Genomic DNA, 22,096 nt, shown 5'->3' with positions numbered 1-22,096 from the left:
CTTTAATATGTGTTTTGTTTCAGTTCTTGCAGTGTACATGAGTTTTTAAAAAATTGTTTTATCACTATGGCTTTACAAAAAAGAAAGAAAAGCAGAACTAAAATGAGTGTCTAAAAGTAACATTGACAGACAAAGATAGGCAAAGTTTTAAGGTAAGATTTCAGCCTGAGTAGTGTTTTTAGACAGAGGGACACACCATACGCATAGTCACCCTCAGTCTGCAGATGCTAGATAATTTGGTGCCTGAGTGCCCCCTGGTCTCTTTGTGTCAATGAACATAAAAACAGAAGAAATGTCCTACTTGACCAGGTGAATGACTGTGTCTAACTTGATGTTCTGTCTCCAGTGATGGCAATTAGAGAGACTGTTTACAGACTGTGTACAAGCTTGGCCATTTTCAGTTCTCTGAGATGATGGTAATTTGGGGGTTATCTGCATTCCAGGCATTTTGTCCTATCATATTTTTCAGGCTTCTAAAGCAGTTGTAAGTTGTCCTTTCACTCACTCAGTGTTTCACACGCTAGTCAGCTGGTACTGTGGATGGTCTAAATTGCCTTTCTTACTGCTGCTTGTTTCTCTCCTGGTACTTTCAGAGATGCAGCAAGCATTTGCCACATTCACCCGTTAGACTGCCTCAATCTTAAGCCAGATGTCCTCCACACCTGTCAGCTTTCATTTGGCTTTGGAGTTAAATATTCCTCTGTAACCTTGTTCATGGTCAGTGCCAGCAGCCTGGCTCTGCTATTATTATGGTGCAGCCTATCCTTGCATAGGTTTCTTTTGTCCCAAAAGGTTAACCAGCTTCTAGTGTACCTGAGTTTCTTTTCCCTATATCATCTCACCTGTGCACCACTTCTAGACCCCTGCCTGTCTCCTAGGCCTTCCTGGAACTGACACTGCTTCACAGACTGCCACCATGGAGGTCCTGGTCTCATCTGCCTGGCCTCCTCCAGAACATCCCTCCTACATTTTTCTCTGGCATTAGTGATGACTACTTACTCTTTCCCTACACCTCCAGAAACCCATCCATGCATCTCAAGATGCGCAACATGTACGTTTCTGTGTAGCCCTTTCAAATACCACAGACCAGCTATCTGTGTCTGTTAAGAGAGGATTCCATCACTTTAGTTGTACCCTTTTAAGATCCCCTCCATCACAGGATGTTGTTCTTTGTGCAAGAGGACACTGATACTGTTGGAAGGTGCATCACATCGAAGAGATCAGAGTGCTTCAAAGAGATCAGAGTGCTTCTTCCCAGCTGAATATCCTGCTTCCCTGAGGCTTGAAGCCTCCTCAGCAACATAGGGAGGTTGGACTGCTCAACAGTTTTCCTGCAGGCCTCTCTGTTCAAGGAAGTTCCTGTGGCTGCAAATAGTACAATTGACATTAACATGTAAAGGCTACTTGTGTTGAGTTAAAAGTTCAGAACTTGGTCTTTAACTATGAATATCTAGGTTTTTTTGACTCAGTCTTGTAAGTCAGAACAGCTTGAAATGTGCAGCCTGTACTGTCCTCATTTTTGTGGGTGGTGAACCAACTGCAGCTGCAGATCTTTCTAACTCAGGCATTGAAGGCTCATTTATGAACAAACTTTACTGCTTGAGAACAAATCACAACATCTGGTGCAATGTTACAATCTGGCTGTTCTCAGACACTCTTCTCTGCAATATTTTAAAATAGAATTTATTTTTTTTTTTAATCTTTATTGCTTGTGGGTAAGGTGTTCCAAAACTTTGCATGTGGAAGTAGTCCTAATGGACTTCAAGGGAACTGCATAAAGGAATAAGGACTAGTTAAATTCAGGAGTGTGTGCTGTAATCTGCAGAGCAGAGTTTTGTCATATCACTCCTGTTCTTCCCCCAAATTGTTTATGATCGGTTTCAAGTGTTGTGGGTAAAATTGACTTTAATGGGGATGAAAATCATCAGTCCTTCTAAAAGACCAGAGTAGGGACTGGACATTTTGCCTGTAATCTAGTCTTTAGTTAGGACAAATTCTAACCTTCTGTCTGTCTGTGTGAATTTCTCCCCTTTTAAACAACATGTGCCTTTTCAATGTTCTTTCTGGAAGTTTTAGTTAACAAATTCTAGTGACATACCATTTGTTCTGAAAACATCCTTGATAAGCATTGGATTGTTGCCTTTTGTATAACTGCTTTTTCTGCAAACTCTTGCCCTTGATACACGGAGAATAAATATTTCATCAGTTTGCAACCCAGGAAGTAGACAGTCTATGACTGTCAACCCTTTTACAAGAAAAAAACAGACTAAACAGAACCAACACAATTTGGTATACAGTGGGCTGCTCTCTAGCAATTTTAATTGCATTCAACTTTACATCAGAATTAATTAAACACCGCTAGCTAGATGACTCAGGTTTTGCCAAATACATCTGGTTTTGTGTAGAGAAATGCAGCAGTGTAATGCTGACCCGTGTACCCTCCTTCAGGGTGCCTGTCTGCCACATATTTCAGAAGTTACTGAAGGCACTCTCTCCCTCTCAGAAGGTGCTTGGGATCTCACAGGAACCAGCTGTAACTCTTCATTGCTTTTACTAAAAGATTTATGCAAGTGGTGAGTAATGAGACTTGCTGCCTAGCATCTTGGTCTTTCATATCTCAAGCAGCTGCCTGAAGCAGCGGCTGTAGAGTGAGTCATTCCCTCCTGTTGGAGCCTTGGAGCCAGTCCCTTCTTTGGGGCAGAAAAAGCGAGAGGAAGAAAAAAATGGCTCTACAGTATAGCAGGAGGCTTGAATTTAAGTCCTTGTTTCAAATCAGCTTTTGTCTGGAAGTTTCTTCCAAAACTTCTCATTGTCTCTATTTTAAATTTTCAGTGCAGTAGTCCATTACATAAAGTCCACTATCCCCAAGTTCTTCTTTTAGCTCGATATGAAGCTTTTACACAGTGATTCCCACCATGCCAGGCAACAAAACTGTTCTCCCAAAGACCTTGACTCTTTCCACGTAACTCCAATCCAGTGCTTATGGCTCTTACTGAGGTCATTTTGTGTCTCACATTACATTGTTACGTTTCCTTCCTCACCTGAATACCCAGTCACACCAGAAAAAACTTCTGTTGCTGAAAAAGAAGAAAAAAGGGATGTTGTTACATGCATTTATGAGATCTTGGTCAGCTAAAGGGAAAAACACAGAGTGCCTCTGTGAACAGGGCAGGATCAAGCCAGCTATCCAGGTAGCACCAGTGCTGAAGGTCTGCAGCACAGATGTTCATGTGGTGATCTCAGTTCTTTTACAGTCTCCCCATAAAGTTTCCTCTGCCTCCTGTGTGAAAGCTAGTGAAGTTCCCATTGACTCAGCTCCAAGGGTAATGGCCACATGTTGCGCATTTAGTCTGAAGTGAAATGGCAATGATGAAGGACCTGTGTCTGCCACTTTTACTCATGCTGAGTAATACTATACTCCCTGAGTAAGGGCACCAAAATAAATGCCTCACAGCCACAGAGAGGATGAGTCCGGTGCTTGACTTTATACATACTCTGAAGCAATAGATTTGTGGCAAAGCAGGCATCTGTTTTAGTCATTACAAAGACAAATCGTGTATTTAAGAAAGGGGATATCTCTTTCTTCAGCCCTGCTTAGACTCTTCACTCCTATACTGTGGTTAAAAGTCTCTTTGGTGGAAAATCTCAAAATACTAATTTTAAATTGCAGCTCAAAGAAACCTCAATCTGTATTTTGAACATTTTACTTACTTTCAAAAAGGAATCATGTTTATTAAAATACATGAAAAACAGTAACCCGAGCAGTAAATTCAACTTAAAAATAATATGCACTAGTTTCAATAAAACAGCCAACCTGGACAACATTTAACAGTACAGTTAAGTTCAGGATTTTAACTTCAGCAGTGTTCTTGTTACAAAATTACATTGTGCAAAGTATCTTGACTTTATGAAAATAAAAGTGGCCCAGACTAATAATACATGATTTCAAATCTAAAAATCTTGTTAAAAAAACCAAACAACCTTCTTCACTTTGATCATAAGTGTTTTTCACTCTACAGAAACCACATGGCTCTGAGTTTCTGAAACATTATCCCCGTGTTGCATATCATCCCTCCAAGACTTTTGCCAGAATTTTAAGTTCTTTTTTTCTGAGAGGTACCCAATCATGTGTCTGATGGGGCTTGAAAAAGTTGCAGGTTAGACACATGATTAAGTACTTGAAAATCCTTGGAGGCCATCATCAGAGGAAAAGTTTTTCAAATGTTATCATATAGGACTTATAACATATTAACATATTTACAAATAAAAGAAAAAAAAACATAGAACAGCTGTTGCTGAACATGTTTATCTGTAAGAGAAAAAACATTGTATCAGCAAAAAAATTTTAATTTTTAATGGGTATCAATTTAATAGTTAGTTCTTGCATAAAGCTATAGGATATTTATTTAATTCCATCCCTCTATCTCCCAGTCCCGTCATTTCTAATTCACTGAAGTTTTTGGGAATCTTGCCACAGACTTCAACTGACTTTGGATGGGGCATTTTATACTACAGCATCTGTAGAATAAGTTGCACTCCAGAAATGCACTAATCTAAAGGTATACAGTTTTTGTCTTACACACCTGCAACAAAACTGAACTTGATGAACTTCATTCACAGAGGCGGTTGAATTTTTGAAACGTAAATTCTGCGTTTTGCTGAGAAACACTGATTTATTAAAGCTGAATTCTTTCGTAGACCTGTATTGATTTTGGCGAATCTTTCAGCAAAACTTTTTCTGCTTGACTCAAAACACGTGTTGACTGTTTTGCTCTGGATTTGACCATTTTGTTTCAACTTTGCTCTTTCATTTTGACTTTGTTTCATGCACCTTTGTTGTTTCTTTTTGTTATGCCACTTTGGTTTGGCATTATGATTTCATTTTAGCTGGAGACTGGAAAATTCCAGTTCTGAGACAGCGTTGCTGTATGTGTTCATCATGAATGGAGTCCACGTTATTTCGATTTCAGTACAGCCCCATCAAGAGTGTATCCAAGTCAACCACTGCTTGTGACTGAGGGCCTTTTTCTTTGATGCTTCATCCATCTAACGCTCAAAATCAGAGTGCACTTTTATAGAATAAATATAGGAAGCAAGCAACCTTCATACGTATCAGGACAGACCTTTGTAAGATGAAAGTGGAGAATAAAGGTCTCTCTGTGAACCTCGTCCCTTCCCCCCTCAAAACCTCTCCAACCAAACCCTCTGTTTCTTGTCAGTTCAAGTAAGAGTGTTTCGCTAGGACAGGGGTGTTTGGTAATGCAAGGTGACTTGCAGGCAGTGTTCTTCTATGGAGGACTTCAGAGAAGGGAAAGAGAAAAAAGCCCCTTCTTTGGGAGGTCCTAGAGTATGAGCCACCATAATTGCAGACTAAGGCTCAGAAAACATCAAATGTGCTCCACTTGTCCAGCAGCAGAATGGATAAGATTTTTAGGCATAGCTCAAAAGCTGGCAGAAGAAATGTTGTCTTCCCTTTTGCTGCATGTGACTTAGTTTGGAAAACTTTGAATAACTAAGCAGTTCTGTCCCTCTCCACAGCAACCGTCAGTAGCTACATGTCCCAGCTATTTCCTGGATGAGGGAATTATTTCCAGCCTGATGTCAGGGACTCTATTAAGGGAGATCTGTGGATTTTTGATCAGTGTGGGAACGACCACAGAATACTGAAGATATAGGGTGTGGTGACACCCAGGGAACAAAATTATCAATCTGAAGAAAAAGAGCAAAAAAAGAGTTTATCTTAGATGAAACACAATAGAGTGCTGAACATAATAAAGCCAATGTCCTCCACCATTTCACAGTCCAGTATCAGAACGGGTAAAATGCCTTTGAGCAGGCAAGCATCTCAAGGTCATGGCACTGACCACAGTGTATACAAGGCTGTTGGCTCTGGTCGTGCTTCCTTTCCCCTCTGTGAAGGTGAAGATATGCAAAAGGCTTAAGCTGCCTTACTGAGGCAGCTACCACTGGATAACAATTCTCTAGCTTTTATTGTTTTGCTAAGAAGGTAGATCTCTGCTTCTCTCAGGTATGCAGTTTAGCAAGACCTACATAGCTGCAGAGATCTCCAGTAATATCTTGGACCAGGTGTAGGAAGAATAAATCCCTGAAGCTCTCTGCTAGGTTTATAGCAACAAGCAAACATCACAGAGACTGTGCACACGAACAGCTTGCAGCATGTTTCTTACTCCACTCTGCTTCAGTTGCATGGCGAAGGAATTTTGAGAAGTCAAACAGATCATGCTGAAAACGGCAAGAAGATCTCAATCTGCTTCAGACAGTCCTGTGCCATAGACCTCACTAGTACCTCACCCTGAGAAGGAGGTGGTGGTTGGGTGCAGCTTGACCCTTAAATGCAGTGTAAAGTATGAACAGAGAGAACCTGATTTATCAATCTAATCTGCTCCATGTATGTGGAGCAACTGTTTGGAGCCTGAGGAGGTGGAGGTTCAGGTGGAGATGCTTCTTTTACCAAAGCAAGTGAACTTGCATTTGTCTCAGTGATTCAAAACTGGGTTCCTTAAGAATAGTCCCTAGGTGCAAACACTGGACAGAGGGAAAGAGGAAAGAAAAGAGGACACAGTTGAAGACATTTTCCTTTCATTCCCCCAGATCACTGAATGGTTCAGGTAACAAGGACAGGATTAGGAGCAACAAGGTGAAGAAGTAAAAGATCCATCCCTTTAGGTGTTCAAGTACAGGAAACATAAATTGGTTTTGCTCTTTATTACCTTTGCTCACTGCTGTGGGAACTGGGTACCACTCATGGGACATACGAGTAGTTTGTCTTGTTTCACAGTAGGTGAGGAGAGTAAAGCAGCAAGAACTTTGCTGTTGGTTCCTGACCCGAGGGACAATCTTGGCTCTCGTTGTTCTCCAATTGGTTTTTGCAGTCAGGAAGCAAAGATTACTGCTTTTATTTGGTGCTGGGCTACAGATTTCATTAGGAAGAACTGAGTAAAAAGACTCGCTGATTTTTTGTCCTCTGGCAGTTTTATTATAAATGTGGAAAGAGAAATGCTTTTTGCTATTGTTCTTTTGTGGATAGATTGACAGGTTATAATTTGTTCACAGAACTACACTTGCATGTGGGAATACCAGGAGATAACATATCCTTTTGCCTTTAACCGTCTGACTTCAGAAGTTATGAAATAGCAAGTGGTTTTACTTAAGACTGTTTGTGTTCACAGAGCTAATAGAGCTGCGGCCTCTGCTGTTTTGTTGGCTGGAAGAAAAGAACCTTGGGCAATGGTGTGACGAGGATGCATGGCCTTTCATTATGTTTTTAAGTTTTTCCTTACAAATAAGCTAGACTAATAGCTTTTAAATTTCTTTTTTTTAAGAATCCAATTCATTTTCTCTGATATTGCACATATTTTGTAATTGGGAATGGATACTGCATTTAGATTTTTGAATTATTTTTCTCATTACATTTGGCTCATGTTTTGATGTCAAAACACAGTGTAGGTAAGTGGGAGTTACACCTGGCGTTGTAGAGAAACTCCTGTAGCTGCAGTATCAGATTTTGAATCCTCCTTATGCTGCCACATGTCTTGTAAGTAATGAACAAAACTCCACATCCCCTGTCCACCTTTCTGCTTCCTGAAATGAGTGAATGAGCGGGTACTAAGTCAGTGTAATAATGAGTGGTTTCTGGCTCAGTCTGTAACACAGAGCACCAATTTTTTTTTTTTTTTAATCTGTTCTTACTCTTAGGCTTGTCCAGTGTGGAAGGTTCTGCCAGTAATTTAAACTCCAGCTGGCATACTTCTTGGAGTCAGGGGAGCATTCAAGACCATGTCTCTGCCAGGGTTGGTAGCAGGGAAAGGAGAGACACACAGGACAAACTTAACAAAGCAGCAAACAAATTAACATACAAAAAATATGTAAAAATTAAGCAAAGCAACCTTTCTGCGTAGGCATCGTGCTCTAAATGGGCTGGAAGATGTCAAACTGATATTTTGGAATAATTTCTTTTGGCTGTTATTCACAAAAAGAATTCACCATTTCCAGGTTTTTTTTTTACTTAAAACAATTTTTGTTGTTTTGGCTGTTGGCAATAACTCAAAACGATTTCTTTTTCTATCTGTAGGGTCTATGTCCTTCCAGATTCTTAAGTACCTACCTAAATGTAAATGCACAAACAATATTTCTGAGTGCAGAGAAATTGCTCAAGTGGTTCAAGTTAGACACATAGTTAAAATTTTTGTGGAGCTGGTTATGCTGTAAATGCATATATATAAATTATAACATATATAATATATATAATCTTTAAAATAAGAATTTTCTCCTCCAGAAAGTACACCCAGATATCCTGAAAATATTATTAAACAGCACAGAACACATTAAAAATCTTATTTGGTAATTGCAAAGTTAAACCATGTCTAAAGTTGTGTAGTGTGATTTCCTTGAAAATATATTAAATTTTAATATTGCTGCATTATTTTGAATCCTTATTTAAACAATGGTGGGAGGGAAGAAGAAGAAAATGCTATACAGTGAAAGCATAAAATAAATAAACAGAGAGTGAGAAAATATAGTATCTCTGCAAAGTCATATACTCCATCCAAAATCAACTTCATGCAGGTTGTTCAATATAAAAGGAATTGATTAAAAAATGACAAGATAGTCTTTGATATGAGCAGCTGTTGGTGAGATAATTTGCTTTCTTGCTTCTAATAAGTTCATGAATTTTATTAGGAAAATCTGCCTCATGTCTTGAATCAGAAGAAGGTCAAAGGAGATAGCATATTGCATGCATGATGCAAGGAGTACAGTAATGCAAAACATCTGGGTGGAGTGGACAACAGTTCAAACTGATGTTCAGTCTATTGAAAAAGCAACCTTCTCTTTTTTTTTTTTATTTTCTCACAGAAAAAAAAATGACATTGATAGATTTCTCCTTGAAGAAGCATCTTTTTTTGGTCCACTCAAATAAGTTTGCAAACCTGAATGATCTGTATGAAAAATCTTATATTTATGACAAAGCAGTTTTAGAGGTCCTGTAGTTGATTTTAACCAGAACTGCTATTTGCACACCGGTAACCCCGTGTCAGTTTCCACAGGAGAAAATTTGGTGTTTATTGATAAACTCTTCAAAAATATGTGCTTTTCTTATACCAGTATATGAATTTGATATTTATCGATTCACTTATTAATATAAGCAAATAAAATACGCTTCATGTTTTTTCCGGTTTACTTCATAAATGTGTAGCTATTTTATCAAGTAATTAGTAGATAATGAGTCACGAACAACAAATAACTGCATCTCAGGCATAAATATGTGAACTTTTGGGACTTCCAAACATTTCTTGGAAATTAGGAAGCTACGTGAGTGGTTGTGAGTAAGTGTAAACAGTTTCCCAGCAGTGATGAAATAAAGTTACCTTTTTTCCACAGATTTTAAAATCTATTCTCATGCTTTCATTTTTGTCTAGCTTTGTTAGAAGGTGTTATGTTTTCATATTCTTTCAAACAGTAATAGTCATTTAAAATATGGTAATTGGGTTCTGAATAAGTACTTGATGTTGGCTGCAAAACAAATTCAATTGCATTAAGGAAACTTATCCTATGGTTAGAAAGGAGAATATGAGAGTATGCTGTCTCCTTTCCATTTTGCCATAAAAAAGAGCTGTTAAGGCAAATTGGTGGATTCTTTGGTAGAAATTTAATGATTACCAACTACCACTCAGGAGGACGGAGCTAGCTTACTTGTGTGCACTCTTCACTCCCTAGTTGTGAAGTAAAACTGTGGTTTAAATGATTCTCATGCAAGCAGAGAGGGAAACAATTGTAAGAATTTGCTGATTCTTGATTATGTGAATGCCATCTTGAATCACATAGGCATTGAAAAGAGCAGTAAATATCCACTTTAGGTTGTAGAACCCCAAAACACAAAAATCACTTGTGTAAAAGCTGTGCTTTGCTTAGTGGGATTTCAAGAACTTTACTGTCTTGCTCAACTGAATGTTTTAACCTACAAAAAAAAGAGTATATAAGTAGCTAAGTCATCTTTGTAAAACCACAAAAAGATTTAACATACAGTAGGGAAAAGAATCCATTCCTTTTTCTGCTGGCAAAGAACACCAGAACTTCTAAACATAGCAACGTCATATTTTCTTACCCTCACAATTTTCTTTTCACTTTCACTTCTCATTCAAGAAAGCTGAAATATCAGCTCTTTTTTTCTCATTTCCCTACTCTGTAAATCTACCCTTTCGTCTAGAAATCCTGTGTAGCCATCATCTGGCAAGCCTGTCTACTTCAGGGTAAATCAAATAGGTCTCTTGCACAGGTGACATTTTCAAAGTTCAGTGTGTGAAACTAAACAAATATTTGTGTGACCCTAACTTACATATGTGGAATTCATATCTACAAATATCAAAGCCGTACCTAATTAGACATGGGTGCATGAAAAGAACTGATTTGTGCACATACACTGTGTATGCTCGAGTATAAAGTGTCATTGTACAGATATGTGACTGAGTTGAGTCTTTCTAAATTTTTCACTTATTTTCTTCCTCTTCTTTGCTCATACTATTAGCTCCTGCAAACCCTGATTTAGGCAGAGGCTGCACCATCATCTAGAACATCTTCATCCCTATATGCTAGACAGTAAAAATTCAATCTCAGAACTCACTTTTTCCCCTGATAACTGATATTCCTACCTTACATTGAGTAGTTTCCTCATCTCTTTTATTAACTCACAGCTATAGTAATGAGCCTTTAGCCTTTCGTGTAAAATACTGTAACTGCTTTGATTTCTGCATGTTAGGGGAATAGACTTCTTTGCTGTATTGGAAGTTGAGCAATATTTTCTTTTGCAAGAAGGTATATGTGTATTTTTGTCTGTCTGGTAAGCAGTTAGTCCTCATATACACAGTCTGTTTAATGCATTCTTCATATGCCTGGTGTAATTTAAAGGACCATATTTAGCTTTTTACTTGTATCCATATAAGGCTTTTGACTGTCAGTCACAGCAATTAACAGCACTGATTTAAGACATTCACAACTTTCACCTATCTGTTCCTGTTGCTCTTCTGAAGATTACTGACCTGGAAGTACTGGCAAAAGGGAAGATGTTTCAGCCTTGAGCTTTTCCTGAGTAAATCCTGTTTTCTGAGCACAAACCACCTTTTTCAGGAGTTTAAAATCCAATACCAGACTTCACAGTGTCATAGCTGTTGACACACATTTCTTCTTCAGATAGGACGGAAATCTGGGGTGGAAGGAATGGACAAGGCATAAGGCAGCGAGATTTTTTTAAACATCACAATTTAGTTCACTGGAAAGACCTTTCTTTGTGTCTCTTGTGAATCTAGGATAGCTACCCCCTTACTCTTTCCATCATTCAGAGGGTTCAACACTCTGCCTTTTTATGTTCAACATTCCCATAGAAGCACTTTTTTGTGTGAAGGAGTTTCAGATGTATATCTTTGAAGTGTTTTCCAAAGATCAACATCATTATAGTATTAAGTTTATGATCTTATGGTTTACTGTTCTCACCTTTCCCCATAATAAATTTTTCTCAGTATAATTTAAATGTAACACAGCAGCTCTTGTGGCATTGAAGAACAGTACTTTCTGATGGCATGTTTGTTCCTGTTGATTAAGCATGCTGTCACTCCAGTGAGGATTCCTTTTTGCAATTTGTTATGTGCTGAAAGTAAACTAAAGTGGTATTTCACTCCCTTTATACATTTGAGTTGTACGCTACAGTAAGCTTTGAAGAAAACCCACAGGTTTGCAGTACCACTCATTCATGATATCATGAAATAAACTTTTATATTTCCTGATCAGTACTTAGCTGTCTGATGGGTACTTGTGTGATATGAGGACTTCTAGGGATACTTATATGAACAATGAATATGAAGAATACTGCTACTCTTCTTGTTTCATCTGACTTTAAGTTAGATGTTCTGTAGCTTTATAATGTGTTACCTTATGTCATTCAAAGCTCTGTTGTACGCTAAACAGCTATCTAAAGCCTTTGATCTTTCTACTTATTTCTCAGTGTAGCATTTAGTTTTTGTTGGGAACATTCAAACTGCATTAAAGTAACATTTGTTTGTATTCTGACTGAATGATTCCTTAACATTTTTTTTTCTCTTTTAAGGTAAAAAAATCATATCAGAGCCTACAACTGTTAAGCTGATTACATCCCTGAAAACTGACAGTGTGAAATTGTCATCTGCTAAAGTTACCCTTAAACCTCCTGTTTTTGAGACTTCAACTGCTGAAGTGGCTGTCACCAAAACAGAGGTCCCTGCTTTGGAGGAAACAACCCTAGAGACTGAAGAAGATACAGAAATGACTACTGATGTGGCTGAGGAAAAAAGGGAAATGGAGGTGCTTATGGAGAACATTAAGTTAACCACCCTTCTACCTCAGACTGTCACAGATGGCGAAATAAGCACTTACGATACACTCGGAAGGACTGAATATGATGTTTCACCTAGGTTAACAGAGAGCACATCTGCAGCTTTGGAACTGGAGCACACTTACTCTGAAGCAGAATTGCCCGAGGAACAAGGTAGGTCTGAAAGCATTGAGGACGCTTTCTTGACCTCTATAATTTTTCAGGATAGCACAGCTGTAGCTAAGATTTCCACTGGTTCATGGGAAGATACTGAAACAGGAGATACACAAAAACATGATGCTGATAATCAGACTGAACAAATAGAAGTGGGTCCTATGATGACAGCTACAGATAGCTTGTTATCAACTTCTCGGAGAGAGTTTCCCAGGACAGGGACTTCAGTTTCACTAACAAAAGATAATATGTATCTTGGTGCACACTCAACAAAAGAACCCACAAAAAAGTCAATGGAGGCGAAATCTGACAAGAAACTTACAACTGTTGTAATCCCTAAAGCTTTGTTCACTGATCAGTATGATCTTACTACAGAGGGGGAGGGCAGAGAGAGCATGTACACTGTTATGCCTGATAGAGTTTCTGGCATGGCTACTGGTAGTGTCCCAGAATCAGATGTGCCTGCTGCGTCAGAGACACTTGTAGATGAGCATGCAGTAACCACTGGACAATTTTCTACAGCAGATGAGTCAACTCCATTTGTTAAATTTAGTTCTACAATGGTGTTTGATAATGAGGCATCAGCTGAAGGAAGCAGAGAGGACCTGAGAGATGTGCAGCCTACAGTGTCATCTGGAATACCTGTATCCTTTTCTGTATCAACTGTTAATCAAACAGGATCTGAGGCCGTCACTCTCTCAGCAATTACCGTTTCCCTGCAAAACTTTGGAGAAGGCACCACATCTGTTATCCACTCATCTCAGCAAACAGAAGGATCAGCTGTTTTAGAGGAGCAGGAAAAAACAAAGGAGCCAGAAATGAGAACAATGGATATTAAGATCCCTCACGCCATAACCGCCACTCCTACTTGTGTTACAGCAGAGTCTGAGGGATGTTCTGCAAGTGAGAAGTTCACACAGGCTCCTCCAGCTTCTGGCATGTGGCTGCCAACAGATAAACATCAGGGGTATATGACAAAAGAGTCATCTCATACTAAGAGAATACATGAGTTAGATACAGAAGATGGTGTCTCTGGAATGGAGCCTACATCATCTCCAGGGCAAATTACAGAATATACAAAGCATCCAGGAGCTCCAGTTTCAGCAGTTATAGATGAAACTGAGACAAGCAAGGAGCCAGCAGAAATAAAAAGTGATGAAGAGGCTGTATCAGCTGATTTTGATCACAGAAAAGATACTACAGGTGTCTCCCACACAAGCAGCTCTTTGGATTTGGAAATGGTCGTAGTATCCAAAATATCAGTGGATGAAACTAGTGCAACAATAAAGTCTTTTAGCTCCTCAGGTGTTACCGTATTACCAACTGCTATGCCCACAATCATGGAGATAACTGAACATGAAGGAGATGAAACGTCAGGGTATATTTTGAAAACGTCCATTCCTACCCCAGAAGTTGAACAAAGAGAGGCTACTGACACATCGGTAGCAACGCCTGCTGAAGAAGTCTCTACTGAAATGGGGGTCTCAAAATATACAGTGACAGAGGAAGGCCAGACAAGTATTGCGACATCAACTGAGGAAGAGTCAGTGGCAACAGTTCAAGACAGAAAAGGAACACCATCAGCTGGCTTTGGAGGGACAAAGGAATCCATTATATTTACAGATGTAACAAAGGTAGATGCTACCATTCCACAGAAAGAACGTGATGCTTCCCTAGTTCCAGTTACTGTAGTGAGTGAGGTCACTAGACATATGCCAGTTACTGATCAGACTCCTTTTGATGGTGTCTTACATACAGAAGCAATAGAAACAACTGCAAAAGATAGTGAGGTGTTCCCAGAGGAACTCTCCACGAAAGATCAAGATAAGGAACTAGATACTGCCACAGAGTCTACCTTATCTGTGACATCTGTCCAAATGCATGAAAAAAAGACAACACCAGGATCTGAATCATCTCAAACAGCTATTCAGGAAAAACAGGATGAGACAGGTTCAGCTTATGATGAGACATATCCAGCAACCGAAGTATTAGTGCCTGCAGTGAAGCTCACAGATTATGGAAGAGTTCTGGGACCTGATGAAACCAGCACCAGGACCTTGCATCTCACAGTGACTCCAAAAGCTGAAACTGCTACTGATCAAGAAGAGAAGGTCACTGAAGTGATGCCTATAACAGTGGGTACCCAAGCAAAAACATATGAAAGAACAGGACCCCCCACCAGGGAAGAAGACAGTGATGTAGAGAGCCTGGAATCTGTGTTGCCCCCCCATATGATGCCGACAGGTCGTTCTACTGTGGAAAGCATTACTCATCTGACTTTGGGAGCTTCTGCAAGCCAAACTCTGGAAGGTTCAGGAATATCAGAAGAACCTGAAGATATCAAACCAGCTGTATTTTCAGCTAATGCAACAGATAAGGCAGCAATTCTCAGTGATGTAACAACACCTTCCATTAATGCTGTAGACAAAATTCAGCCTACATCAGCATCCAAACCTGTTGTTACTCAAAAGTCACCACGTATCATTCCTGAGGAAGAAGAAGAGGTAACAAGCAATGACATCATCATCATTGATGAATCCGTTTCTCCCAGTAAAGCCACTGCTGATGATGATCTGACAGGAAAGATGTTAGAACCAGAAATTGATAAGGAATATTTCACAGCATCAACTGCTACTGCAGTTGCACGACCTACTGCACCACCCAAAGTGAAGGAGGCCACAGAGGCTTTACAACCTCAAGAGGTGTCTCCTTCTGCTTCACACCCTGATAGTGGAAATGACATAAGATTGTATGTTATTCAAATCACAGGCAATGACACAGGTAAGATTTTGCCTTTTAGACCTGCAGTCCATCAGAATGGACCGTTTATCACAACAAACTGGTGTACTTTAGAATGTACTGGGGATGTTTCTTGGATCACTGAAGGATGCAAAGTACAAGTTTTATCTAGACAGCAACTTACTAAATATTGGTAGGTCTATTTCTCTATCCATTAAAAAACTCTCAGAAATGTGGTATGTGTGTGGTTTGGGGTAAGATTAATTTCTATGTAAGAACAAATATGAAACTGTTGTATTTCCTCTTAAAAGTCATGATGGCTAAAGTCCAGTTTTCTTATTTAATGTTGTCAAGCCACTGATTTAACTTGACCTGTGAAACAAGCATTTTAATTTCATAGCTTCCATTCCATGCATTACTAGTCCTAAACGAAGCACTAGAGTATTTTAACATTCCATTAGTCTGTAGCAATTAACAATGCCATGTACAGTGTAGTCAGCTAAAAAAGGTTAATTTGCATCTGCAAATTGACATAATTTTTAGTTTTGTTACATTTTTTAGCTGATGGCACTGTACATGTGTATGTAGCTTCAATTCCATGGGTATCCAGAACAGAAACTCCTGAAGTAGCAAGGAACTCTTGAGTTTTATGATGACTATGTCTCCATAATGCAATAGCTGAAGGCTATGCAATTTTCCATTACAGAAGCGGGTCAATGGACTGTTATTTAGGATGTCTTGGTAAAACCTTATTTTTTAAAATGAAACGTGAAAGAACTGACAAAAAGGATAAAGCTCAAAATATCTATTAGGTTCAACGTTGCATTCTGTATAATTATTTTATAATTACTTTATAATTAATTTATTTTTTGAAGGAACATAGTAAAAATTCATTTTATGTCTTATCTGCCTTAACTATATGCAATGCTTTTGAATGGTTATATAAGAAACTGTTTTCTCATTGGTTCTCAGCCATAACATCTTTGAAGCCATAACATATCTTTGAAGAACTTATCCAACAGAATTCATAATTTATGGAAGACTTTTGGTTGGTTTTGTCAGGTTTGTGTTTGGTAGAGTTTAATTCAAAAATCAAAAGGCAGAAGTAGTTTCCTTGAGATGTGCCATATCATTATTGGACTTTTCATACAGTGAATTTTGTGTCTTTATTCACTTTATGCTTATTATCCTACTTTATATTTACAAGATGTAAAACTGCACAAGTCATATGAGCGGTAGCTTAACCTTCTATTTCAGAAAATAATAGTTCTGTTATTTTAACATTTAAACACTACTTTTGTTTCTGTGGTATAGTATCATTTTCTCTGAAGCTTTAGATGTTGCCGGTGTCTTGGAAGTCTCAATTAAATGAGACAAGTCTGGTAAGTCAGAGCAGAAGGGTAATTTCTGAAGACTAGAGTTAAGCCACATATTAAATACATTTGTACCTGTGGAAATTTGGTTAATTCAGCTTAATAATTAATAGCTGGACTGTGTAGGAGTAAACTAGTTTTGCCTGTTACATTGTTGAGTTACACCACAGTTTATTGAGTATGGGGTTGTGCTAGGTAGCTGTATGTTCCAGGTGGATGGAAAGAAGTAGGATGGTTTGGGAGGCTGTGGAAACTTGGTGTTTTCTTCAGATAGTGCACAAAGTATATGATCCAGGATTTCTCTGCATATACGTCAAGGAGAGTCTTATTTTGTACTTTTTTTTCAGAATGCGTGGGCATTGGGATTCATTAAATTAGGAATTAGTTCCAGCTGGATTATCTAAAGGACAGTAGATCAATGCATAGCTGCTCTTCATAGCTACTCTTGCTTTCACATGGGCGATCAGGTCCTTAGGACAGACTTTCTTCATGATTTGCCTTCTGCATCTTCACAAACTTTCAAAGCTGTGCATGCATTTTCCAGGTATATATATGTGCATACATGTGTGGGTTTTTATAAGCAGAGTTAAAGCTATACATCCTTAAAATTCTGCCTTTAGGAATGATTTAGTCTGTCAGCATAGAAAAAAAACTCTTTTTCTTGAAATATGAAATTCTCTATATGGAAGTCTCTCTGTTCTCTTTAAACATAAAGGGATTTGTCATGTATCTAGCGCAAGGTCAAAAGGAGTTTTCTTTATTTTTCTGTTTCCAGAATCTGACAGCAGAAATTCCTTCATTTAGCTATCCACAGAGAAAAAGCACCCTGTACCTACTTACCACAAGTTAAGTTAGAGCTGCCAAAGATTTATTCTGTCTAAGGATTCAGATTAGTGTTTTCTTTTCTTTCTCCAGAAGTGAAAGACTGCATCTGAAAAAACCTGTCAAGCCCAGTTTCACTACATTGTTCCTCAGTCCATAAAATTTTCTTTGTGCTGAAGAAAATGTACATAGGAGGTGCTGAAGAGGAATGAATTTGGCAAATATTAGTAACATATGCCTTTCACAAGGATGTAGTTCAACTTCTTATTCTGTCACTCTTTGTTTGAAAATTGATCTGCAGTCATACAGGAACTACATAAACTGTACCTTTGGCTTTTTGTTCTCAGCTAAATGGGAACAAGAAATACAGTTTTCATCATAACATCTCTCTGATAAAACAAAGGTTTTTCCTCCTTTGCTTTGGCATGTTTTCTAGGTAATATAGCTTAACATTCTTAAATAAAATAATCAGTGAGGGTTATAAGCAAAAGCCTTCATGATTTTCAAGTCAAGAGTCCAAAAGTACCTCCTAAGAAATAACAACTTGCTTCCCAAAGCCCTTCAAATAATAGCTGTTTCAAATAGGAATAATAATGAGAGGTTTGCTGTATAAATGGCATTGTGTATAAATAAATATAATATTTTCCTTTTTGTGTATGCACAAGTGTTGGAAATATTTATGAGGGGTTTTTTTCCGCATCTTTCTTCGCCTCCTTGTTATTCACCTTTTGCCAGAAGCAACAGTTTAATAGTGAAGCAGGGCTCAGTGGAAATATGGTACCATGTTTTGTTTCCTATCAGCCATATCACTTAATTACAGTAAAAACTTGCTATTATACTAACACAGCTGAATATTACTCTCTGCAGCTCCGTTTACCATCTGTAGCATAAGCATAATAATATTTAAGTGCTCCATAGAGGTGCTATTAGGCTTTGTTAGTTATGAGCAATATTTTATACTCCTTGTGGAAGAGAAGGGTCATGCCAAACAAATGGAATTTTGAGAGATGCAGACGTTTTTAGTAGTTCCCAGCAAGCAGGACAGAGCATATCCCTTGCAGTGTAGGAGTCCTTTTGTGATCAGTGGGTGTCCTACCTCCCAGTGAAGTGTGGCGAGAGCAGCCCACTGCTGCTCTGGGTCTGATGAGTTCACCTGTGGCCATGCACTGGTAGAGGGAGAAGCAGGAAGGATTTCTTGAGCCTTTCTTCTCAGTCTCAAACCCTTGCTAAACTGGCACCATCTTCACTGAAGCACTTTGAAGTCTTTGGCTGGAATGTGCTGTTGATGTATGGAATGTGTTATGGAAGTATGGAATGTGGGGGATATTATTCTTCATTATTATTGTGGACTCAAGCTGCACTTGAAAGACGTTGAATGTTGACTGGGTTAAATTCAATTAAATATAGTGGCAAGGATCTTAGGCTGTCTGAGACACACACACCCCCTTTAATATGAAGTAGTACAATACATAAGTGAAATCTGATATTACATATTTTCAATTTTTAATACAATAAGCCCTTAAATTTATTAGACCAGAAAAATTTCTCCTAGAGGACTTCTTTTCTTATGCCATCCAAGAGGTAAATAGTTATACTCCTAGCTTTTAAAATGCATGCTTGCAATCAATTAAAACTTCCATAAAGGAAGTTTCAGTTACTTTTAGATAAAAAAAATTTACCCATGGAAACAGAAGTAATTTCAGAGCCTGGTGGAAGGTCAAGCTCATTAGCTTAAATTCTGGAAAAATGCGCGCTAGTGCTGAACACACCACTGAATGGATTAAGCTGCTTATTTGTATAAGAATAGAGCAGTTTTTATTGAGAAAATGTATTGTACAAACAATCCATATACTTCCATGTGAGCAAGTGTGAGGCAGGTGCACAAATTAATGAAGGATATAAGGCATGTTTTTTCTGACAGCCTACGGCACATGGGCAGATCTAGGGCAGGTGTTCCAATTAATGAGGAAAATATATTTGTGCATTGGGAAACATCCCTTTTTATGCTACAAAAAGGGCCACGCACATGTTTCAAAATGGAAGGAGCTTGGGACTTCATTCACTTGAGTGGAACAACGGGCTATTGCCTTGGGATCATGATCGTGTTGTGAAAGTGAGAAAGCAAAATAGCCCTGCGCTGTGATGTGTTATCACATTAGCAGCTTTCTATTGCATTAGATAGGACAGAGGAGTTTGTCTTTCACTGCAAAGATCCAAAACTTGCCACCTCATGCCCTTTTATGTTCTCAGAGCTCCTATGTATTGTAGAGATGAAGGCTGATGCTGTTGCTGGAAGGTAATGGATTAGCAGCTGAAAAAAAACCAAACCTGAAGGAACTTTTCAGCTCATAAAGCTTTTATGAGCTGAAAAATGCTTGTGGGGGTGTTGTTTAACAGTGGTTGAGGGGATGCTGGAAACATAACTCCTGCCTGTATCAGGAGTAATTTGCACACCTGCATTTTTTGGAGACATTTAAAAGTCTTTACTTAGTGAATATGTTTCAAAGTGCTTATTGGACCCTGGGACTCACACCAGCTCTGTCTGGTTTCTTGTCCCCTCCAGCTTTGAACAGAATGAAATTGCAGGAACTTGTGCTTTGTCTATGTGGAATTTTATGGAAAGAGGTTACAAACCTTTGTGTTTCAACATGTAATTCTCTGACACGCATATTTCTGTCTTAGCAGTGTAAGAGGGCATGTGAAATTTGAATGAAATGCAGAATGGTAATGAGTCATAGTCATAAACCTTAACAAAGAAGGCAGAACAGAGTCTTTTCAGGTCCGTCTTAGGCCTTGTCTTAAAATTCATTTAATCCTGTTGTCTTCACAGCTCCTTCTGGAGGGCTGTCCCGTATCGTCATGGCTCTCTTCAAGTCTGATTCTAATATCTAGCCTGAATTGCTTCTTGGCCAGTTTATACCCATGTTTATTCTTGCCAGCATTGTCTTTAGCTTGAATAGGTCCTTTTTCTTCCTGACACTTATCCTTTGATACTTTTATTTCTCTGTTCAGTTATAGAGAATAACCATGTCCCCTTTCAGCCTTCATTTTGCTAACTTCTGAGCGGAATGTGTGCGTGGGAGAGTGGAAATGTGCTGGGACCATGCTGGGAGGAAAGACGCTGGCTCTGTTCTGGAGGCTGTGGATGTCAGGATGGTGCTATCACCAGACCAGATGATGGCATGGAGGGACAGGAGCAGCATGCCTCGCAACACTATTTCCAGGCAGCACCTCACTTGCAATAGAGCCAGCTTAAAAGCATGCAGCATGTAGACTTGTATCTGTCTGCACCTGTAGCCACACTGTTCTCTTTCAAGTTATTTTATTTATGCCCACTGGCAAATATCTATCTGGACACTGTTCTTTGTAGTATATGCACATGTGCTACGTGCAATTTTTGGTGTACCTTTCAAAAATTACATGTATTAATTATTATGTTAGAGAGACTTCTGCTGAAGGTGAGGAGACTGTCTTTTATGTGCTGAAATCACCATTTGTTTGTCTTCAAATGAAAAGTATATGCTACTGAAACCTATTCTTTATTCATAGGGCCCATTTCAAATCAAAGTTTATTGTAAAGGAAAGATGCTGTCTTGCATTCACTGCATTCTGCTGCTTTATGCAGTGACTGATAACACACCCAAGTGGATGTGTATGACTAGGACCTCCCTGCCTGGGCAAGCTGTTTGGCTTTCTTAACAAATGCTTAATTCTTGATACCACTGTCCTGCATTTAAGAGAAGAAGAGTTCCAAATTTACCTAAACATTGCGGTGAACAAAGTACCATTTAATTTGCAAGTACCTTTCAACTTGTATGCATTTGGACGTGGTGTTCTGCGGCCACGGTTTATTGGTATTGTGCAACTAGACTGTCCTGAATTAATTTCTGGCAGGATGTTGATGCAATAGTAAAAGTGGCCTCACGTGGGCTGAACCAACTTCCCATCTTATTAAATACAAAATCTCTTATTTGTTTAATGGAGGACTGGGCTTGTCTCCTTATTAACTTAATGTTCCAGCTGACATTCAGACTATGGCAGCTGCTGCTCTTCATCAACCCTGGAGAAAGGCTACATTCCCTGCTGCCCTGAGCGTGCTGCAGTCAATGGACATGGTCTTATTTCACTGTTTGAATTAGTAATGCAGTCCTTCCTGGTAGTGTTTTGTTTTGAGCCCTGGGCTTGTGTGTTCAGCTAAGAAAGAAAACCATCTAGTGGTTTTGAAACACATTTCCAAATGAAACCGGTTTGTCGATGTCCAATAGCTACTCAAGTCTTTTTCATGCCCTGAATGACCAAACTCTCTGTGTTATTCATAAAACCTGGCATAGAGACAGCCAAGTTCTCTTTTTGTCTAGAGTAGCTGAAGTGTTAAATGCTAAGTAACGTGGCCAGATTCTGGTATCATCTTCCCCAGTGTAATTACACCATAGTAATTCCAATGAGGTGATTGAGAGCAGAATTGTTGCAGGGATGTGGGGATGGTAGGTATCAGAACGTCTTCATAACGTTTACAGCTTCTGGTTCATTTTACAGTTAGGTGATTTTTCGTGCAGAACAAATCTGTATCATGTATTTAACCCAAACTGATAGACCCGTTGCTTAATTAAACCAGTTGGAATTTTTTTAT

The 22,096-nt window shown here is 38.8% G+C and overlaps 1 protein-coding gene across 3 annotated transcripts in view; it reads left to right on the top strand.

The window, feature by feature from the left end:
• Positions 1–22,096, top strand: part of VCAN (versican) — a 111,259-nt gene that overhangs the window by 39,692 nt on the left and 49,471 nt on the right. For all 3 annotated transcript variants that reach the window (XM_052776823.1, XM_052776822.1, XM_052776824.1), the window contains exon 7: positions 12,116–15,313. In XM_052776823.1, the coding sequence (XP_052632783.1) occupies positions 12,116–15,313 (3,198 nt within the window). The remainder of the gene's footprint in view (positions 1–12,115; positions 15,314–22,096) is intronic.

Source organism: Harpia harpyja, chromosome Z, assembly GCF_026419915.1.
Source record: "Harpia harpyja isolate bHarHar1 chromosome Z, bHarHar1 primary haplotype, whole genome shotgun sequence".
Classification (NCBI taxonomy): Eukaryota; Metazoa; Chordata; class Aves; order Accipitriformes; family Accipitridae; genus Harpia; species Harpia harpyja.
The sequence above is the reverse complement of the archived record's forward strand: the minus strand, read 5'-3'. Positions and strand labels throughout refer to the sequence as shown.